Source organism: Drosophila persimilis, unplaced genomic scaffold (assembly GCF_003286085.1).
Source record: "Drosophila persimilis strain 14011-0111.01,24,50 unplaced genomic scaffold, DperRS2 tig00000431-arrow-pilon, whole genome shotgun sequence".
Lineage (NCBI taxonomy): Eukaryota > Metazoa > Arthropoda > Insecta > Diptera > Drosophilidae > Drosophila > Drosophila persimilis.
In genome coordinates, this window is record NW_020825312.1 from 4,085,497 (window position 1) to 4,106,470 (window position 20,974).

The 20,974-nt window shown below is 48.0% G+C and overlaps 3 protein-coding genes across 3 annotated transcripts; all 3 read right to left on the minus strand.

Moving 5' to 3' along the window:
* Positions 1 to 4,320: 4,320 nt before the first annotated feature.
* LOC6597194 (pickpocket protein 28) lies at positions 4,321 to 6,532 on the minus strand. The gene is made up of 6 exons (XM_026989774.1): positions 5,975 to 6,532; positions 5,652 to 5,912; positions 5,389 to 5,593; positions 5,060 to 5,330; positions 4,748 to 5,006; positions 4,321 to 4,683 (listed from the first exon to the last, which is right to left on the minus strand). Exons 1-6 carry the CDS (start codon positions 6,520 to 6,522, stop codon positions 4,437 to 4,439), a joined length of 1,791 nt encoding a protein of 596 aa, XP_026845575.1. The 5' UTR covers positions 6,523 to 6,532; the 3' UTR covers positions 4,321 to 4,436.
* Positions 6,533 to 8,758: 2,226 nt separating this feature from the next.
* LOC6597191 (DNA N6-methyl adenine demethylase) lies at positions 8,759 to 19,115 on the minus strand. Its single transcript, XM_002022300.2, has 8 exons — positions 18,893 to 19,115; positions 18,709 to 18,816; positions 16,009 to 16,087; positions 13,435 to 14,429; positions 11,110 to 11,247; positions 10,211 to 10,662; positions 9,955 to 10,131; positions 8,759 to 9,804 (listed from the first exon to the last, which is right to left on the minus strand). Exons 1-8 carry the CDS (start codon positions 19,035 to 19,037, stop codon positions 9,715 to 9,717), a joined length of 2,184 nt encoding a protein of 727 aa, XP_002022336.2. The 5' UTR covers positions 19,038 to 19,115; the 3' UTR covers positions 8,759 to 9,714.
* LOC6597192 (putative mediator of RNA polymerase II transcription subunit 12) lies at positions 11,318 to 12,740 on the minus strand. The gene is made up of 2 exons (XM_026989894.1): positions 12,285 to 12,740; positions 11,318 to 12,221 (listed from the first exon to the last, which is right to left on the minus strand). The coding sequence occupies exons 1-2, from the start codon at positions 12,711 to 12,713 to the stop codon at positions 11,433 to 11,435; spliced, it is 1,218 nt and encodes a 405-aa protein (XP_026845695.1). The 5' UTR covers positions 12,714 to 12,740; the 3' UTR covers positions 11,318 to 11,432.
* Positions 19,116 to 20,974: the final 1,859 nt, after the last annotated feature.

A 20,974-nucleotide genomic window follows, 5' to 3' on the forward strand; every position in this document is an offset into this window, starting at 1 on the left:
GCATTTCCACAGACACGACACCAGGCCGGGCTTTGCGATATCCGCATCATCTTTGTTTGTTGCTCGCAGCTCGCAGGTTTTCCTTCCTACTATCACCCCTGTGGCACTGCCTTTTGTCTGCCCCCAATTCCCTTGCCACAATCAACAATCCACAGGATAGTCCCTGCCACAATTCCAGCTCCAGCTCCAGCACCAGCACCAGCTTCGGTCTGTTTTAATATGCGCACTCAACGTTAGAAATTAAATCTGGCTCTCGAATGTTATTTGCGCTTTTCGTTTATTTATTTATTTATTATTTGCTTACGCGGCTGGCAGTTCCTGGCACCAGCTCTAGACCCGATCCGGGATCCGGGATCCGGGATCCTGGTCCTGCCCCAGTTTTCATTAGGTAATGCATAATAAGCTCAAGAGCTTGTGCAAGTGAATTTAATTTATATTTTTGTGTATGTATTGTACGACTGAAAAGGTCTCTGGTATGGTCTCATGAAAAAGCAATTACAAAACTGAATATGAATTAAAAACTTGGGATTTCAAGTTCCATTGTTAGTGACGAAACGGGTGAAAATGTTCAACAGGAGTGCAATGATAAAAAGACGCCTTAACCATGGATTTCAGCATCATGTAAATGAAAGAAGATAACTACCAATAAACAGAACCCCCATCCCAAATGAGCGCCCATATGTCGAGAGTTTATTGCTTCAACTTAGCAGCCACTTAGCCCCCAGACATGGCCATGGCCATCATCAAACATCAAAGCTTTTATGTGGGATCGCACGGGAAGCACAATGAAAGTCAGGCATTACCTCATGCATTACGCAAGATGCTGTGCTTGGAAATGGCAAAGTCAAATCAATACGACCCACCATCAGTATCCCTCAGATATCCCCCCATCCATCCATCCATCCATCGAGCATCCATCGAGAAGCATCGACTGGCAGCATTATTATAAGAGGCGCGTCGCGTGCAATTTTAACGAGCTTACGCATTTTATCGCCAGCAGCAGAGGCAGAAGCAGCAGCAGCACCAGGAGTACGGAGACCGCAGGAGAATACTGTCATCGCCTCATCATCAACAGGCGATGTGACTGCAGTAAAAAAGAATCTAATTTAGTGCGAGGTTTGCATACAAATTGTGCTCCGACCACGACCACAGCAGTAAAGGAATCCCTGCGTGACAATGAGGCGAATGGTGGCAGTGTGGATATGAGGTTGAGGGTGTTAATCCGCCATTGATGTCACGATATACATTGATTCGCCATTTGGCTTATGCATTTTTCATTAATTGTCTTGTCGCTGGCAATCTCAACTCCCTTTGAAAAGAGTGTGTGTGTGTGTGTGTGTGTGTGTGTGTGTGTGTGTGTTAGAGGTCTGTGCCAAACAATTTAATCAGAAATTCTAATTCGAATCCAAAGTTGGGTTCAAGTTTTTAATGACTTTTCCAACTCCAAGTCTATGCAGGCTCAAACTTTCAGTCGGGGCCCAGCGTCAGAGGAACTGCAATTACTGCAATCGATGCCAGCGCTCGAGCAGGGGCTGGGGCTCGGGTGTTGTGGATGCTCTATTCTGGCAGGTGGCTTTCAAGTTAGACACAACAGCAAACAAAACCAGGTAGAACGCAAACCGCTAATCGCGTTACACAAAACTTTGCCTCAAAAGCAAAAGCTCTCGCGGCAGGCAATCGAGTGCGAAATTCCACATACGCCCCGTGTGACGCGGTGCTGGCGTGTGACGTGGCGATAGCGAAAGCATTCAAGTCATTTCCGCTTAGGCAATCAGTTTGACGGCATCCAGGTGAGCCGAGACATGACACATGAGGCCGCGTGCTGTTGTCGCTCTGCATTTGAATGCCGCAAAAGGCTGCTCGGCGTAACCGACACACAAGCAAATAAACATGGCTGCCATCTGGCCACTAGATGGGGCACAGTGCATCACTTATTTCAAAGAAAATGGCGAAAATATTAGAAATACTTGGCTTATAGAATAGCGATATTCGCAGCACGGTGTTTCCTCAACCGGAAACAGGAAACCGGAAATTTAAAGCCTTGCCAAGCAAATCAAACGATTGGCCGCGACTCTGCTTCCACTTTGTTATTTGTTGTTGCTATGCAGTTGATTGTTAATGTTGCATTCGTTGCCTCTGTTGCCTCTTTTGCCTCTGTTGCTTCTGCCAGACACTGCGGACAGTTTGAGTTGCATTGTGCAAAAGTTTAATTACAATTTGTATTTTTTTTTCGAGATATTTTCCGTAAAAGCGGAAGAAACTTTTTATTGATATTGTTGTGCAGGGGGGGGCAAAGTGGTATCCGCCGCCTCAATGTCAAGTGTCATGTTATCCCCCGACTTATTCATGTCTGCCAACAGGACACAAAGCGGTGGAGAGCTTCAGCCGGAGCGGAACGGAGGAGAAAGGAGAAATTACTTGCAAATTGATTACTGGTATTGCCAGCCCTGACTTTGAGTGGCTTTTACCCGTACTGCTTAATAGCCGATGTCACATTATCAGCGTCTGAGCGAACCGAATGATGTAATGCACACACACATGGTAGTGGATCCCAAGGCATGGGATGCCACCACCAACTTTGCCGCTACAATAATGCGGGAGCTGCAGACAGCAGAGAGGCAAAGGCGAGTGTCGCCGGAGTAAGAAGGAACAGTTGTGAGAAGCAGCAACATTATTCGAGCAACAGAACAGTGTGCAAAATTTATAAATATAAGTTTGCAAAAGTAGCGTAAATAAAATAATTGAATACAAAAAACAAAAACACACTGATAAGCAAAAGGGATAGATAGACAGACACAGCCATTCACTCACACATACTTGAACAGGGGAATACATAATTCGCTAAGAGAGTTGACAGAAGAGAATGAAAATGATTGGATATGAATCGCAAGGGAAAGCAGGCAATATCTCTGAGGAGATCTGAACCCTCAATTGTTTAAACATCGTCTATCATTTCAAGATACTTGTACATACATGTGTACAATATTGTCCTTCAATTTGTATGGATTAGGGCTTGTTTATAGCTCCGTTCCTGCCAAATATGAAGATTATTCTGACCACTCTGTACTCTGCTACTCCTTGGACCAGCTTCGAACTATCTTCCAGATATATTGAAGCACCTCTCGTGTGCTGGCTGTAATCAATAAAGCTCTCGAGACAGCCTTGGCAGCCATCAGTCGGAAATTGTCATAAATTCATTTTTATATGTGAATCAAATTGGCAGGCACGAATGCGCCACCGAAGTGGAAAGTGCCTGAGGCAGATGGCTATGGAAAATAATGCCCAGTGCCACGCCCATTGGAGATCTGGAATTGTTGCACTCTGTGCCGGGCGTTATGAAACTTTTGCACATGTGCATGGAAATTTTATGAGGTATGCAAATGTGTCAACTTTATTTGCAATATTTCGACACATTTCGACACTTGTTGCCATAATGTACTGCGCCCAGGACCCTGTGTCGACGCCGTCCATGCGATCCATGCATATGTACATATATCAGGAGCTTCGTCGCAGGTCACGTACCGTACCGTACTACAGTCGCGCACAACTGTTGCACAACTCTTTGGGGTTCACTGTTGCGTGCCGCCATTTGCACGGGTTCATAAGTTCCGCTGCCTGTCTGGCAATTGAATTAAAGTAAATGACAACGAATGCATACTCGTATATCAGTATACTGCATCGACGTTGCAATTTTAAAGCCTACTTTCCAGGGACTCACCGTGTGGCTGTGGCTGCGGCTGCGGCTGTGGGTGTGGCGGTGGCTGTGACTGCGGTTGGGAGTGGCTAAGTTTGCCTGGGTGGGAGTGCATAATTGCAGCTATTGTTTAAATATTTGCCAACATAATTAACTTAATTCAATTGGATTTCCATTAGAGCCGCACGCACAACTTGAACACTCGTAGTCGCAGTCGTAGTCGGAGTCGGAGTTGGAGATGGAGATGGAGGCTGAGGATGAGTGGAGGTTGAATGGCTGCCGCAGTGTTTGCTCAGCTAAGGTAGCCCCACCATCTAAGGATATCGAATCAAAGGATTGGCCCCGCATAGCATATGAGCCTAAGGAGAAGAGTCATCCGACTTTGGCTTCGACTTCGATGACGTTGTCTATTGACTTTGGAAATCGAATCGAATGCGGCAGCAAATCACACAATAAAATAATTGATTCCATTTCAAATGCACACACACCCGGAGGGACAACTGAAGACTTGGCAGGATGTGCGGGTCGTATCGTGTATCATCTGGTAGATGCCAATGCCAATGCTGGCAAGGATACGACTCCTTTGGCTGTCTGGTGCTGAGTACAACTTTATTTTCATTGTTTGCAGATTAAACATTTAGCGCAGCACACATACGGAGCAAAAAAAACAAAAAAAATACAGACTACCAGGGGCAGCTCTGTGGCCAAGTGCCACTTGGTTATTTATAAGGAGGCCTTTCCATTAGGCCTCCTTGTTGACCGCTTGCAGGAGCTCTTTACGGGTCTTGCGGCGCATTCGCAGATTAGAAATGAGACGTACGGTGCAGAAATAGACCAGCTCCACGATGCTTAGCATGGAGACGCCCATGAAGAGGCCCAGGAGACCGCCGCAGTTGGCCAGAAAGTCGGTGGTGCCGTAAAGCTCGGAGCGGCGCGAGGTCAGGAACTGGGCCTCCTTGAAAAAGAGAGAGACACGCGACATCTTCATCCTGAACAGCGGGGAAGGAGCTGTGAGAATGGATCTTGTTATGATCTTGTTATTTGGTTGCTCACCCTTCTAGCTTGGTCTGTGTCTCCTTGCCCTCGGGCGTGTCCCTATTGATCACCGTCTTGTAGTCGAAGTCCGCCTGGGAGATCTCCGCCTCGTAGGCTATTGACGTGCATGACGGCAAGCAGTTGCACTCGGTCTCACCGCGGGTATTCTCCCCTGACGACACCAACCCCTGGGTAAACTCCCTGAGCAGCAGCTCGTCCTCCGCCTTGTGGTAGCACTTGACATTGGCCGCGCCACAGACGGGCATATTCACATTGCCTGTACGGGGAATCCATGAGGGAGATTTCAAAGATTTCAATTGGGCAACTTACGCGGCATCGAGAACTTGACGCATCCGCACTTGGTCAGGGTGAAATTGGCCAGACACTCCAGTTCGCAGTTGCTCTGGGAGTAGATATTGAAGAAGCGCAGATCGCGCTCTTTTTGGAAGTAGCACTGCCGGCGGCCCGGCTCGTAGTGCTTCAGTCCGTCCGAGGTGGTGATGATCTTGGGCCGGATAGAGATGAGCACCTCCTGGTCGAAGGGTATGCGGAAATACTGCTTCGATACTTGGGCCACATCTCCGGGGGTGTGTAAAAGAATCTGAAAGGGAAACATAAGTTCTGTTTTTGGTGTGTTCCGAGAACGAGAGATGCTCCACCTTGAAACCCTGAACAGGACCACGGCACATATCATCAAAGTCCATCTCCATGCCACCCATAAACAGGTAGAGACCAGCCCTGGATCCAGGCCCCAGCACGCGATTGGGATACGGGGATGTATCAGCGCTAGCGCTGTAGCCATCCTCCACATTCCAGTCCATGGACAGACGATTCTCCTCGCGGAATATAAAATCGGGAATGATGCTGGAAGATTCTCTAGTGTAAGTGGATCTCGCATCGTCGGAAACTACCCACAACTTACCCCTCGGGGCGATAGATCTCGGCGGGACTGAGCGAGTTGAAGCTGTAGCAGACTCCATCTTCGGTGACGAACTTGTGGAAAATGTCGCTGCACTTGACGGGCATATTGCGCCACTTGCAGTTCAGGTAGGTGTCGTCGAAGAGAGGCGACACCTCGGTAAGTGAATCGATGATCTCCATGCCCTTTTTGGTGTTCTTGCCGAGGGCAATGTCGTGCAGATGGGGTTCGCACACCTGGGTCACGGCGGTATACAACTCTTTTCTATGGACAAAGAGTACCATCAGGAATGGTTGGGAGCAGGAGCGGGAGCTGGAGCAACTTACTGCTTATCGGTGAGATCCACTATTCCACTGACGTTGAGGGCAAAGTCTCGAACCTGGTGGTAGCAGTCGGTGAAATTGAATATGGAACGTCGCGTCTTCGTCTCGGGACAAACGGTGACGGCCGGGAAGGGGATCTGCCAGACGGGCGTGGATTTCTCGGCGAAGCTGACGATCACCGGATTGTTGTTCCACTTGTCCCAAATATTGAGGGTCAGCTTGCAGCAGGTGAAGATGGATAGCAGCAGAACGCTGACCCAAAACAGGCGCTCCAGCCAGGGGCGCTTTTTCTCGCCCAGATACCGAATGCCGTGGATGGTCGTGTAGTCGCAGTATTCATGGATGATGGCCTTGGCCGCCTGAAAGCCGCTTCCGTACTTAATCTGCTTCTTGGTGTCCACCTCGTCCTCGCTGTCATCCGAGACGGTCTCCCGAAAAGCTGGCGCCGCCCTGGCCATCAGAGCAGCCCGCTTCCACTGGTTCGCGCCGGACAGCTGGACCCTCGTCAGGTCGTGGCTAGGTGTATGTGGCTGGGTGCTGTCGGTAGACATGGTCGAAACTGAATCCGGTCCGACCTGCTGCAGTTGCGTTGACTAAGTCAGGAGAGCGCACGCAAAGGCTTCGTCTTTTATAGCTGGCCGGAGAGGTGCGGCTGCCCAGGAAGCCCGTTGGGGCCCTGGATCTGCCCCCGAAGGATTCCTGCACGCATCACGCATCGTATACGCGGAAATTCGTCAGGGCTTGACGCAGAAAAAGGACAGAGAATGGGTGAGGGGGACTGGGCGCCTCAGTTTTCGGTGGCGTTTCAATTACTTCATTCGCTAAGCTGTTGTAATTTGCAAGCTCGCACCCGGCAAAAGTCGGACTGTAGAGCAGTCCCGGGGGCAGCAGCAGCCAGTCGGAGTAATTGTCAGCGCTGACCCAATGCCGGCTAAATGTTACCTTCGAGCCCGCTCTGGGTGAGGCATTCTAATTAGCAGTCGCGCACTTTAAGCTCCCCAAGCCCAGGGCCTGGGCTTGGGCTTGGGCTCGCTTCAACCACATCTGCATCCGGTGTCGAGGTGCACCTGAACTATGGCAAAATTGAAAAGGCTGTTGTTCCTGCAACTGCTAGGTGCAGGGCCCAGGCTTATGCATTTTAAATCCCGGCGTCTACTCAACTGCTGGCCACTCGACTGCAGGCGCTTAGCACGACCTCGAAACAAAATGGCAAACGGCCGCAGACGCAGACAATGTCGAGTCAAATCCTCAGGTTAAACGCGGCATAGCGGCACAGTAGCAAAAAGGAATGGAATATTTGGCCACTTGAGCACTCAATACACTACCTTTCCTTTCGAAAAGAACATAAATATATCTGGAAGCTTTTTCATACCAAGTCCAAAAGCAATTTTAAATTAAAAAATATAGCTATACCAATGCCTCCGAAGGACTACTGCGCGCATCATGCATGCATCTCAGGAGTCGGGAGCCAGTCTGCACACAACAAAAATTCGGTTGGCTATGTCGATTGATCTATGGTTCTTTACCTAAATCATACAATATTTAAGGAGTTTTAAATAACTCTTTACCATTAATCTTGAAATAAACAGTTTAGCTGTATTTCGAGTATTTCCAAACATCAATGTTGCCGTAGAAACTACAATTTAAAAAAAAAAAAAGGAAACTTGATATGGAACTACATATATATAATATGCACAAGATACAAGAGTGTAAGTAAATGTATCTAATAAAAACCGATAGGAAGGCAAGAAAAGGAAATTCATTCTGATTGATAGGAGTATCCCGATCATTCAAATATATTCCACGCCCAGATCATTCGCTGTATATCCGATGTATTGGCCAAAAGATCTGGGCTATATATCCCGCCTAAATAGGTGCAGATCGGAGAAGGGTCTATTTCCCAGGAGAAAAATAATCCAAATTACGCTGATTTCACAGTTTCGGGTGTCAATCGTTTGGCAGGACTCTTCCGATCACGAAAAAACATGTCAAGCTCAGATCGGCTGTTGTATAGCCCAGCCAAAAGATCGGGTCGCTATTTCTCGGCCCAATAGTGGCAGATCGGCGAAAGACCTACTCTCAGAGATTCGAGAGTGCGACGATCTTTAATGTTCGTAAAATATCATATTTAAGGACCTCCTTAATATCACTTTATTTATTATAATTTACAAGCAACTGTCCAAGGCTGATTTGAAAGTCATCATACCTTTCTTTTGTGGTCCAAAAAAGCGCCGCAATAGCCAGTGGCAAGGACATGAACAACAAAAAGGGGTGCATCAACAAGAGGCGCCGCCACACACAACACGATGCGACCGTTTTCGTTGCGCAATTTAATAAAGTTAACTGCATTCTGGCTGGGCATTGTGTCTAGGTTTTTGGGGGCTGGAACTTGCAACTCCACGACAGCCAGGAACTCACCTTTTGTTGGGACTTTTCATTATCGTGGCGCTTTGCTTTCAACAATGTTGGCATTGTCCTTGCCCTCCCTTTTTTCTGTTGCCTGTTCTCGGTTCTGGCTCTAAATATTTACACACTCCACTGTCTGGCAGGGTCTGTCGTCGGTGTCGGTAGGGTCTCTCACAGTCTGGCGATCTTCATTTATTTTAATGAGCTCGAAAATAGAATTTCTAATGCGTCGCCGAAGACCCTGCGAGCTGTTGCACCCAAGGACAGAGTCTCAGGGTGCCTAAAAACTTTCCCTTTCAAAGTTCCGCATTAAAAAGATTCAACTGGATATGTGTATTATCTGTATATGTATATATATATATGTATTTGGTATATCCATTTGTTTAATACATTTCATTTGCTTGTTTATATGCTTAAGCTGGAGGACATTGAATTGAATGTTGTTACCTTTACTAGTTACAAATTTTGGTTGCCTGCTAGTACATAAAGTATAGGTTTATCCTATTTACATAGCCGCTACTTTTGATATTTGTGGGTATTACAGATTATATAGTTATTAAGTTTACGCGTATGTGATTATAGTACTATATAATAGAGCTCTCTGCCGCACAAGTTTCTCCGAATTTGTTTTTGAAACACCTGTTGTTCCTATGCTACTTCTGATATACTTCTGATATACAATTTGCGTGGCTTCATTTTGTTGTCTCGCTACGATAATTAAGCTTGATAGATTATAAAAAAAAATTAAATTACAATGAAAGCCTGGGCATTAACAATGATCTTATGATTCTTTAATTTGTATCCTTGTAATTGCTGTTTAACTATATACAAAGCTCGTTGCCGTTTCCCGTTTAATCTGCCACATTGTCCCATTGTAACATTATACACATATCCCCCACTCTGCGGACAGACGCTGACAGCTTAAGCCTTCCATAATTTTACCTATACGTTCACTTTTGCAGTTCTGAAACCCCAACAAATATCCTCGTTTGAAACGCTAAACCCAAAGGACATGCGAACAACCCAAACATAAAAGACCAATACGATTACAATTATTGTACACTTGCATACGAATATACGTATACCTCGTACACCTCTTTGTAATTGTAATAGCTACCGTAGTTATATCTGGTTTATCTGTATGTCATACGTACATATGTATATCTATAGCTAATTTAAAATGATATGTTTGCTGTAATTAACGTCCTCTTCCCGCCGGTTAGTCTGTTACAAAAATACTGAAGAATTGCACTTTTATCGGGTATCGGATAAAGATAAACACCTCACAAGACCCCAATCCAAAGGCAGTTCTCTCTGAATACTGCTGCCCGATCGACCTATTGTGGGGCCAGGGCCAGACTCAGGCTATTCGACATCAGGCTCAGAGCAGTGGTCGCCGATGGTGCCGTAGTGGGGCCAGAAGTCTCCTGCAAGTGTGCGAAAGAATAAACAAAAATATATGAGTTCTATATGGAATTCAGATACGCTACAAGAAGCCTTGAATCGCACTATTGCAAGTTGCAAGCAACAAATTATAAGCAGGAGTGCATCTAATCGAATGGGTTTTCCATACTCACAATACTCAGAGTTCGCACAATGCAGGCGCGAGTGGCCGGCGGCTCATCGGGCTCGAGTCCTGGCGAGCTGCCCCGCGAAGATACGGACCCGTTCAGGAGCTTCTCGTCCGAGTGGTGCGTCTGCTGCGAGCTGCTGGACATCCGGCCGTCCAGCGACAGGTCGTCACGCTGCTGGTCCTGCAAGAGAATCGTTTTGAGCATCAGCAGATCTCTTAAGGAAGTTGATGGGGTGGGGCGGGCTATCCATGACACGCACCTCCTTGGGGCTGGGGCTTGGACTGAACTTGATGTCCACCAAGCAGTTTGTATCCGTGTCGCTGGCAGCTCCATTCTCTACCGATCCGGCCAGAACAATGCCCTCGCCTGTGGGCGACATGTGGCCATTGCTGGTACTGTGCTTATTGTTGCTAATTTTGTGATTGTTATTGGGCTCCTTGTTAAGTGTTGATGACGCAGGCATCTGCTTTGTGGCAGCCTCATCAGCGGCCAGCGTTGCATGACCATTCTCCACTGTTGCACTGGCATTGTTCAATGTGTGGTTGTTCGTGGCGGCGCCGCTGTTGGTGGCATTGGCATTGGCTGCCTCATCGCCCAACTCGTAAATGTTAACCATGTGCGCGGCCTGTGCGTGGACCATCAAATCCCAGGGATTGGCGAAAGCATCCTTGCAAACGGCGCAAAGCAATTTGGCGCTCGATGGTGGCGTTTCTGCGTTTGTGTGTGTGGGGAAACATGCGAGAATTAATTAGTTATTTAAGTTGGAATTTGCAGAAGGCCAACGTTGAGGCCCTGTCCGCATAAATAACTCAATTTTAAATGCATTTGCAAGCAGCCGCAAGCCTCAAGCCTCAGGACCATGGCACAACCAGACATGCTGGATATGGATATGGTTATACGGATCTGTAGCCAGATGTTGCTGACTTGCAAACAGGCCAACTCCTCACTCACTCACTCACAATGAGCCTTAGACAAACACTTTGGTCTGAGACTGGGCCTGGGTCTGGGCCTGGCCCTGGGCATGCATCGGGGGCAAAAAGTGTTTAACAATCATAAATTAATTGCCAACAGACAAGCTGCCACACCCAGTCTTAGTCCCAGTCCCAGTCCCAGTCACAGTCCCAGTCGCAGTCCCCATCCTGCCCCACCGCCACTTACTTGCACTGGCCGCAAAGGCAACATCCTGGCACTTGCATGTGAACCTCAGCTTGCAATAACTTTTCTTGTGGTCCAATAACTCAGACAGCTCGCCGAAGCATTCCCGGCAATTGCCGCAGATTAATGTGTCCGGATTGCCTGGAAATATGCGATAGAGTGGCAAAAATAAGTTGTTTATATGCTTCCAAGATCACTTAATCACTTAATACTCTCTTGTGAACATTCTTCTAACATTTTCTATTAGAAGAAACTTCTTATGTAATTTTTATAATACCGAATCAAGTAACAAAATATATTTAAAGGAGAAACAAAAGATTCATATCTCAATGGATACGATCGATCATATTCCTCATGTTGATGGGCCAGAGCTTGACTTCGGCCTGCAGCAGGCGTTGCCTGTCCAGGACTCGACGCTGATTGCGGCTAGGGTTCATCAACGGCTTTCGCTTCATCCTCTGCAACTGCATATCTTCGGTCTCAATCTCATTTTGTCCAAAGGCTTCGGCATTACTTTCCTGGCGATATCGGAAACGGTTGGCGAAGGCATCGTAATAAAGATCAGGATTGTAGACATGTCGGCCGGTGCGGGGCTGTTGCTCATGCTCCTCGGTCTCCTGACTCTGTTCCTCGTCCTCTTGAGACTGCTCGTTCTGGAAGTTCAGGGAGAATCTGATGGGCATCTTGCCGCTCTTTTCCTTGGATGGCTTGGTGCAGCAGGATAGCTTCTTGGTGGTCTTTTTTTTGGGCTTGGGTGTGGTGGTCTTTGCTTTTTCCTTGTTCTTGTCCGGCTTGGCAGGCTTTACATCCACGATGACCTTCTCCCCATCCGTGGGCTCCTCTGTCGTTTCCGCTTCTTCAGGAAAGTCCGTCTGACATTCTTCACTGTCCACTGAAATATCAGGAGCCGCGGTGCAGCTCAACGCAGCCCCATTCAACTCCGGCTGGTACTTTGGACGCATCCCGAATAACTGTTGGAGCTGCTGCAGCAACTGGGTTTGATAGTTTGTCTGTACCGTTCTCTGCTGCCGAAACTCCTCCTGTGTGATCTGCTCGTTTTCCTTGACCGACGGATTCATAAACGGAACCTGCTGCAGAAACTCGTCCTGCTGTAACTGGAAAGGGTATTGTGACGTGAATTGCTCGTTCTCCTTGGCCTGCGGATCGATAAACGGAACCTGCTGGGCAATCGCCTCTACCACGGCAGGCATGTCCATTAGTTTCTTGAGGGATTCGTAGGAAAGCCTCGACGGCATCAACCGGGCGAAGGAAGCAACATTCTCCTCTTTCTTCTGCTGCTGCTGTTGACTTTTCTCCCCCATCTGTGGCAGGCTCTTCATGCCACTCCGGTAGCCGCCGGCTACCGGCTTCTTGAGAAGACTTTCCTTTAGACTCAGTACCCCGCTGACGTAATCATCCGCCAGACGTGGCGGTGCCGCCAAAGGTGCAGATAGGGGGAACGACTGCCACAGCGACTGCACAGGCTCCTGAAGCTGGAACTGTTTGGGCTGGATGTGCAGGCTATTGACGATGCTCAACATGGCAATCAGAACGACTAACTGGGCGACCGCTCCGCTTACTCTACCACTTGCCTCGTGTGGAAACATTTCTCAGTTTTAGAGAAACACACAGAAGGAATCGACAAGCAGTTATTTTTGACAGATTTATCAAAGAAATACTATTCGATTGTTCAATGCTGATTCGTGTGATCGATTTCGAAAATGTGTGTCATCAATCAGGCAGGCTCAGGTTTTCCCTTTCGGCAAAATGTTTCGATTTACTTTTGAAAACCACAAAAGATATGATCCCGTGTTCACAAAAAGCAAGGTTTTTCGTTTACAAAACGGAAACATTTTCCTCGAAGAAATAAAAAGTAAACGCCCTTTTGTGCAACAAAAAAAATCTTAATTGCAAAAGTAAAAAAATATATGATTTTTCAATGCATTTACATATAATTTACACCATTACCAGGTTAATTTTCCTTGTGCCTTCTTTATAAATGCTTTTTTTAAGCCAACCTCAACCTCAACATTCAAAATAATTTATCAGAGTAACAACACTTTTCCTTTTCCTGCTTACAGCTGACACAGCTCGATCGATTATCGATACATCGCATTTCTTAGTAGTTTTTAAAAGCAATCGACTTCCAAAGATTTTCGTGCTCTAGAAAAACAGTACGTTTCGTGATACTGCTGCTGACTCTAAAGATAAAATCTTACAGAACTGCTGGATGAACCCACAAACTGTCATTAGAGTCGACCACACACACCCATTAAAATATTCCTTGTGGCATCGCCACCCTCCAATATCATCCAAGTCAATACTCACTGTACACTTTGAAAGGTCCCCAGTGCTGATGCAAACTTAATTGCTCCTGTGCTTGTTGTTGCTGCTGTTGCTGCTGCTGCTGCTGTTGCTGCTGCTGTTGCTGTTGCTGCTGTTGTTGTTGCTGCTGCTGTTGATGTTGCATCAATTGGCTGTGCAACTGAAGCGGCGTTGCCGCCTGATGAGGCTGCGGCTGCTGTGGGGACAATGCCAGCGTCAATGGTTGCAGCAGACATCCCAATTGTTGTTGCTGCTGCTGCTGCTGCTGTTGATGATTCTGCTGATGGGCAAAGGCTGCGGCCCCATTCCCAACACCGACTCCAACTCCGACGTTGACTCCACCCGGGTACTGCTCGGCGAGCGCCGTTTGATTAGCAATTATTGCTGACTTTGCATTTTGCGGCGATGTCGTCGCCTGGACAGCCACGCTGCTCTTCAGCTGAAATCCAAACTGCTGGGGCTGCTGCTGCTGGTGCTGGTGCGGATGTGTATGCGAATGCTGATGGGGATGCTGGTGCGGATGCGAATGCTGTTGCTCCTGTTTGTATTGGGACCAGTGGAGGGCACCGGGAGCCGCCGTTGTGGCTGCCGTGGTGGCCACTGCCGCCGCGGTGGCGGCATTTGAGAGCAGACTCTGCTGATGCAGCAGCAGCTGCTGTTGCGGCAACAAATTGGCCATGGCCGCCATGGCAACGGCAGCCACCTGCTGCTGATGATGGTGCTGCTGTTGCTGCTGCTGCTGCACTTGCTGCGCCTGCTGCTGCTGTTGCTGGTGCTGGTGGTGGACGGCTGCCGCCGCAGCAGCGGCCACCGCGGCTGCACTGTGATGGTGCTGCCCATGCTGCTGCTGCTGCTGTTGCACGGCCACAGCCAGGCCGTTTCCATTGGTCATCAGGCGCTTCCGCTTCTTTGCACGGACTCCATTGGAGCCTCCGCCGCCTCCGCCGCCACCGCCCCGCAGCAGGGTTGAGGAGCAGTAGCTGTCGTAGAAGTAGTCCCTGAGGGAGGCACAAGCAGACGGAAGGATATCATTACACAGGAGGTAATACGCTCGGCAAACATTTGCTCGCTAATTGAAGTGTCGGGGACTGTCTGGAGAAGCCCCCGAAAAGTATGCAACAAAGAAATCAACTGGATACCCTTTCCCATTAACTGAAAATGAACAACCTGCCAACTGTTGCCCCACCGCAGTGCAGTGTCTGTAAGTCAGTCTGTCCGTCTGTCAGTCCCTGGCCATCAGTCCGTCTGTCAGTCAATATTTGTTTAGGCCCCGCATTTCCCGCATTTCTGGCTGCTCTGCCGTTTGTATTGTCATTTGGCAATTTTGTTCGCCCTCCCGCCGGGCTATGTTGCCAGTGATTGATGCAATGACCCGAGACACCCTTCTCCCCCGCCTTCAGTGAAGCCAGCCATTTGTGGTCAAATGAGTACCGGAGTGGGCCATTCAGGACTCTGGGTGCTGCGAGTGGGGGTGTGGCTCAACAATTGCGGCTTTTTCGGTTGGTTTGTGTGTGGTCAAGAGAGTCAGTGGAGAGGGTGGACCTGGGGAGCGGCGAAAATGACTGAAAGCAGCCGTTTAATGACGAACAGAAGAGCACCTGGACTGAGCGAATCCACTGGATGGGGCTGGAGCGTGACATGTTTGCGTTTTAATTACAATCAAGTCGATGTCAGATGGATTTCCTCTCCTGCCCCACGGCGATGTCCTTTTAAAGCCGTAACGCATTTCACTTCGGCGTCATTAAGCTTAAATTAAATATTTCCACACGAGTGGAAAAGGCTGGCAAGGCGGCGTGGCCGGGACTCAAGACCCAAATAAATTGTGGATGTCGCTCAGTCATCATTAAGGCCGCGCCAGGACAAACAAGTGCACATGTCAGAGCCAGTACCAGCTCCAGCACCAGCCACAGCTCCTGGCGGGACAGTCAGGACAACCAGGACAACCAGGACATTATGGCATACATTGCAACTGTCACTCACAGCGCAGAACTCGCAGAAAGAACTCGGAGTGTGTTGACGCAGCACTCGAACTCTCTCCCCACACGGACACGCGGACGAGCGGACGAGCGGACACGCGGACACGTACACAGGAATACTCGAGTGACCCACACTGCAGACGGGAAATGGAGACGAAAACTTGGCCCGTAACGGTTACGGGGAACGGGGAACGGAGAGACTCGGCCAGCAGTTGACAGCCAAATATTTTATGCCAGACGGGCGATGAAACAAAGGACGCCCTCATGGCCATCGCCTGATGAATTGTTCCTTATTTGTTTATTTATTTGGGCGGAACTTTGGGTCTGGCCCATACATAGACAGACCAACCCCATGGTGGCCCATGGTAACCCCAGAACAGTCCAAGCGAAACCGAGCGAAAGTCAAGCCGTTAAATGATATGTAAATAAACTCTAAATGAATGCCACATGCCACATGGCGGCGTTAAATTGACCAAAATAAACTTTTAGATTAAATTGAAATGAGCTGCAATGGAGATGTATCCCAGAAGGCATTCCGAATAATCGTAATCGTAATTTTCCCGCGGGGGAGGGCTGGGGGGGGAGGGCTGGGCGCACTCACCAATCGTTTCCCGTCTTGCTCACATTCTGTCGCTTCCTTCCGATCTGGTGTGCCTTCGGTTCGGCCACCATGTTCACATCTGCAAGGGAACAGAGAGAGAAAAAAGATTAGATGGATTCGGATTCCCCATTCCTAATTGCAAAAGGCAATCTGCTGGGGGCCCAAAAAAAAAAAGTATAAACAGAATACACACAAATTTCGGGGTCCTTTGAAGTCATTGTCTTCTAAACAACATCATCCACAAAGACCGGCAGGACAATAGGAGGAATGGAATCCTTTCTCTATCTGGGCGGGGCCTTTATCATTTCAGATCCTTTCATTATGCAAATGAATGGACGAGCTGTGAGTGATTAAAAAATTGCTATGCTCTGTCTGCATGCATATCCACATTGGCCAGCTGCATTCCCAAACCACGACTAATTCAATCTGACATCACTTCACCCCCCCAATCATTAATCTTAATAAAACTGCACCACAGGCGAAACTGTATACATTGTCAGTTCTTGTTTATGCATAAAAAAAACAATGAGGCCGGAGGTGGTGGCTTTCAGGAAGTCGCAGAACAAATGCCCTCTACATTCATTTATGAAATGGAAGTTGCATCGGAGATACAAAGCTAGATTTCAAGTAAATTTACAACAAATGCTTGATTAAGTTGTGTATTGATTAAATATTCTCTTTTCCACTCTAAAAACTGTGTGAAAACTCAGCTGTTCTGCTGTTCTTTTCGGTTAAAGGGTATACAAATATCTGGAAGCAACGGATTCATGCATTTCATTTTTCAATGAAAAGGGTGCGACAGAGGCTGGTTTTTTGTAGAGGAATCTATGGGAGGAGGGGGCGGTGCAAGGGGGAACAAATGGTGGGAAGACACTCGTACAGCCCACGCTCGTTCATCATAATTCATGACAAAGTTTGAAGTGCGACGGCTGCGCCGCTGGGGGGCTTAGGGCCAGAAGCTACGCGGCCAAAACACAAGCCGCAGTCAAAGGGAGGGGAGAGCGAGGGAGAGAAAGGAAGAATCAGAGCAGGGAAATGGGAGTGAGACGTTGCTATAACTACAAATTGGTGAGTGAAGGAGGGGAAAGCTGATGGTGTGGGTGGGAGGCGTGATAGCTTTTCCACTTTCTTTTTTTTCAGGGCCTTGTCTTTGCCATCTTCTGCTTTGTTTCAGTATTTTCCATTCCATTCCTTGCCTTCCTCTCTGTTTTTGTTTCCTGCTTGCCGCCCTGCTGTCTGACTGCTCGGCAGGCAGGCTATAATTAAGATTAAGGATAAAAGCATAAGAAGGATTTCCACTAAGGCTCCTTCTCCTGCTCCTGCTCCTGCTCCCCCTCCTCCTCCTGCTTCTGGCCTCGGTCCAGTCCTGCTTCAATCGGTTTAGCTGCGGCCTGGCAGCATTCCACCCGACTCCAGAGTCAATGGCGCGTAGCAATGAAATATTACAGTCGGCAGCGGCGGCTCCACTTCACTCTGCGACTCGAGAGCTGTTGGTTCTCGTTCCTAATCAGAGGAATTAGCATTCCACATTTAGCGTTCTGCATTTGCATAAGCAGAGCGAAAGCTTTTTATGAGTGCTGTTAAGTTCTTTCTTTCCATTTGCCTGCCAGCGGGGCGTATGAATATGAAGCATCCGCACCAGCACCGCTGCCAGCCTTACATCTCCATCTCCATCTCCAGCTCCCATTCCCTTCTCCCCCTCCATCATTCTGGCCATCATCTCCATCAGCTGACACAGCGCGCTAAGTGCATTAAGTTGTTCTTCACACGAGCAAAATGGAGGATTCACAGCCAGAACGCACTGCCAAAGAATGGCGAAAGCGAATCGGTGGCACGTCAACGTTGCAGCTGCAGCTGCAACTGGCAACTGGCAACTGGAATTATTTCATTAAACGCTCAAACGAAATTACCAAGCAGCCAGCCAGTCAGCCAGCCAGCCAGCCAGTCAGACAGTCATCGGTAGTGGCTGCCAGGTAGTCAGGCTGTCAGACAATCAGACTGTCAGACAGACAGACAGGCAGCACAACATTGAAATTTCATTAAAAGTATCGCGCCAAGATTTATGTCGGCCGCACTTTAAGTTTCTGCGGCCTGCAGCCACTTCCGCTCTGGCCGGGAAAAATACTCAGACAGCCGCTTGTGGTAGGGTGCCTAAGATATGGCCACTACACATGCCAGGGTCGCCGTTGCCTTTGCCTTTGCCTTGCCTTTGCCGTTGCCAGCTCGGCTCGGCTCCTTCATTACCATTGCCTCCTACTATGTATGTAAGCCAAAGCCATACTCATCCTCAGATTCTGACTACGACTCTCCCACTTTGCAGCTTTTTTCGCGCGTTGGTTCGATTTTAGTGCTGCGCTTCCGGTGCCGGCGGCCATTAACCTGACGACCCGCGCTATCCTTGTGCCACAATGGACATGCAACTGCAGCGGCCCGGCCCGGCCCTTGTCCGGGGGCGAGGGTTAAGGTCTGGAATGTCTATGCAAAGCAGCTGCCTTCGACGTGGAGGATTTTTAAAGTACAGAGCGTTTCGTTTCTTTAAGAAGGAAGCATTCAGGTTTAGTGGAATATTGAATCAGGATATTCTCTTTGATATTTCATCAAATATTCATTGATAGATGTGATACATATCCCACAAAACATCCACAACCACTGTTCGTTCCTTCCTTTAGGTTTTCTAGGCCTACGGCCAGCAGTACTCACCTAGGGTCTGGCTGAGGACCGTCTTGCCATCCTCGCCGTGGCAGGCATTGCGGGCATCGAAGGGGTTGGTGAACTGCACAAAGGCATAGCCCTTATGCATGGATATGCCTGCGACAAAAAGCCAAAGAGAATAACGTTACGTATGCATATAATCGTAGAGGAAGGACTTTCTGTTCCGACTTACCCGCCAGTCGGCCATAGATCTGGAACATGCGTTCCACATCCGTTTTGGAGCATTGGAAGGTATTCAAATTGCCCACAAAGATGCGCGAGTTTACCGCCTGCGGATCCTGGGAATTCGTCTGGTTGGACAGCTTTGACAGCTTCATGGTTGAGGGTGGCAATGTCACCGAGATGGAACCAGGACCAGGACCAGGACCTCCCAGGGACACGGGCACGTTCACGGGCACCGGCGCAGCCGCGGCGCACGTGTGTCCAAAGTACAAGAAAGCAATCCTGGCGACTCCTTGCTGTTCCCCTTTCTGTTGTTTCTGCTGCTGTTTCTCTGACTTTTCTGTTACTTTTTCTGCAGCTGTTGCTAGTGATGTTCTTGCTCCTGTTTCTGCTGACTGTTTGTGCTACTTTTTGCAGTATTTTCCGCGTTTGCCGACTGTTGTTGTGGCTTAGACGGCGCTTTGCTGACGGCTTTGTTTGCACCGCTGCAGCTTATTTCATTTTCAGTAGGATTGAGTCCTACCCCACGGCTCTGCTGATTCCTCACTTTTCCAGCGATTCCAAATCTGTGACTGGCCGCAGATTGTCCGGCTTTTGCTGGGAAATCTGTAAAATAAGACCAGAGCAAGTGCGTCCACAATAAATAAAAATCGCATCCACTTTGTTGTCCTTTTGTCTGTCTGTGATCCCGTTCCCATTCTCATTCCCATTCCCATTCCCATTGCCCATTGCCCGTCCATGTTCCTGTCTGTCGCTGTCGCTGTCGTCGTTGTTTGTCGTTCGGCTTAAATATCAAATGGATATCACCGTAGCGTAGCGTATCGGTCGTATCGGTTTCTGTCCGCGTATTTGCGTTTCATTTATAAGGACATACACACACACGAGTACTGCGTATATGGCAGGGATTCTGTGTTGTTTTTGGGGATTTGCATCTTATCGCGTGGCAATTAAAATGCAAAAATGCCTTTTTAATTGAAAGGAACTTTTTCTGCCTTCGTTTCTTTTTTTTTCTATTTAACCTTTCCCTTAAAGAAGAGGGAGGTTTTTAGGGCGCCGTGTAACTAATTTAAGATATATTTTAGGGAATACCGACTGCCTTCAGCAGATTGCTGATCAGTTGAATAGAAATTGGAATAAAAGGCACGAGAACTGTGCAAAGTCAATCGCATTTATTTAAAGCTCTTTCCAAATGCAGAGGAACGACTTCCTGGAATTTAAGGGGATTCCCTTGTAAGCACTTTCCCTGGGTCTTCTCTCGTTCTCGTTCATGCTTCCCCGTTTCCTTTGGAGTCCCTCTCATATTTATGTCCATTTGCTTTTACTTGGAACATGTTTTGTGCTTGTTATTAAATTAAATAACTTTCAAATGGCTTACACATACGAGCAGTACGAGGACGAGGACTCGCTTCAGCAACACCATTACCCCTCGCAGGATTCACAGTTTGCCAACACCTCGTTGGAGCAAGAGAGAGAGAGAGAAAGAGATATGTAAGGATATGAGAGAGAGGGGAAGGACGTAACTCTGTCGGCGTCCATGTAAAAGTGAAAAATTAAGCGTTTTTATTGCGCTTTCGATGGCGCAACACTGCACTGCCTTCTGCCGCCTGTCTCCTGGCCTCGTGCCACATTGTGGCAACATGTGTGTTCAATGTGTGCGTGTGCGTGTGATGTGTGGAGGTCCTTTGCATAGCTCTCATACTCCTCGTCTCTTTCACTCCACACGAGGAAGGGCATTAATATGTACAAAAGACGTGCATGAAATAAAAATAAAACATGCAGCAATAAAAATAAAATACTCGTGTACTAGCAAATTGTTAATGTGATTTTTATGCAATCGCTCGACGCTATCCAGACCGGTCTCTCCATCCCCTCCGCTCCACTCCCTGTATTTATTGCAGATTTATGGCCACGCGGCAGTTGGTGTTAATTGGGAAAGCTTTTTGGGAAGCCCCGACTTGAGTCTAATGCGGAGAGAAATCATCTGATTAAAGAGTGTTAAAGGAGAGCCAAAATGGTAGATGACACTGTGCCACGGAATTCGAATATATCGATAATCCATAAAAAACGTTTTACAGCAGAATGATATTGAAAC

Excerpts from the sequence above, each read along its gene's own strand:
- LOC6597191 (XM_002022300.2), bottom strand. The coding sequence starts at position 19,037 with ATGAAGCTGTCAAAGCTGTCCAACCAGACGAATTCCCAGGATCCGCAG. Across the intron at positions 14,430-16,008 it reads AGCAAGACGGGAAACGATTG|GGACTACTTCTACGACAGCT; the intron begins GTGAGTGCGCCC and ends TGCCTCCCTCAG. Across the intron at positions 11,248-13,434 it reads GGGACCTTTCAAAGTGTACA|GCAATCCGGACACATTAATC; the intron begins GTGAGTATTGAC and ends GCATATTTCCAG.
- LOC6597194 (XM_026989774.1), bottom strand. The coding sequence starts at position 6,522 with ATGTCTACCGACAGCACCCAGCCACATACACCTAGCCACGACCTGACG. Across the intron at positions 5,913-5,974 it reads GTGGATCTCACCGATAAGCA|AAAAGAGTTGTATACCGCCG; the intron begins GTAAGTTGCTCC and ends CTTTGTCCATAG. Across the intron at positions 5,331-5,388 it reads GTCCTGTTCAGGGTTTCAAG|ATTCTTTTACACACCCCCGG; the intron begins GTGGAGCATCTC and ends TTTCCCTTTCAG.
- LOC6597192 (XM_026989894.1), bottom strand. The coding sequence starts at position 12,713 with ATGTTTCCACACGAGGCAAGTGGTAGAGTAAGCGGAGCGGTCGCCCAG. Across the intron at positions 12,222-12,284 it reads TAGAGGCGATTGCCCAGCAG|TTACAGCAGGACGAGTTTCT; the intron begins GTTCCGTTTATC and ends TACCCTTTCCAG.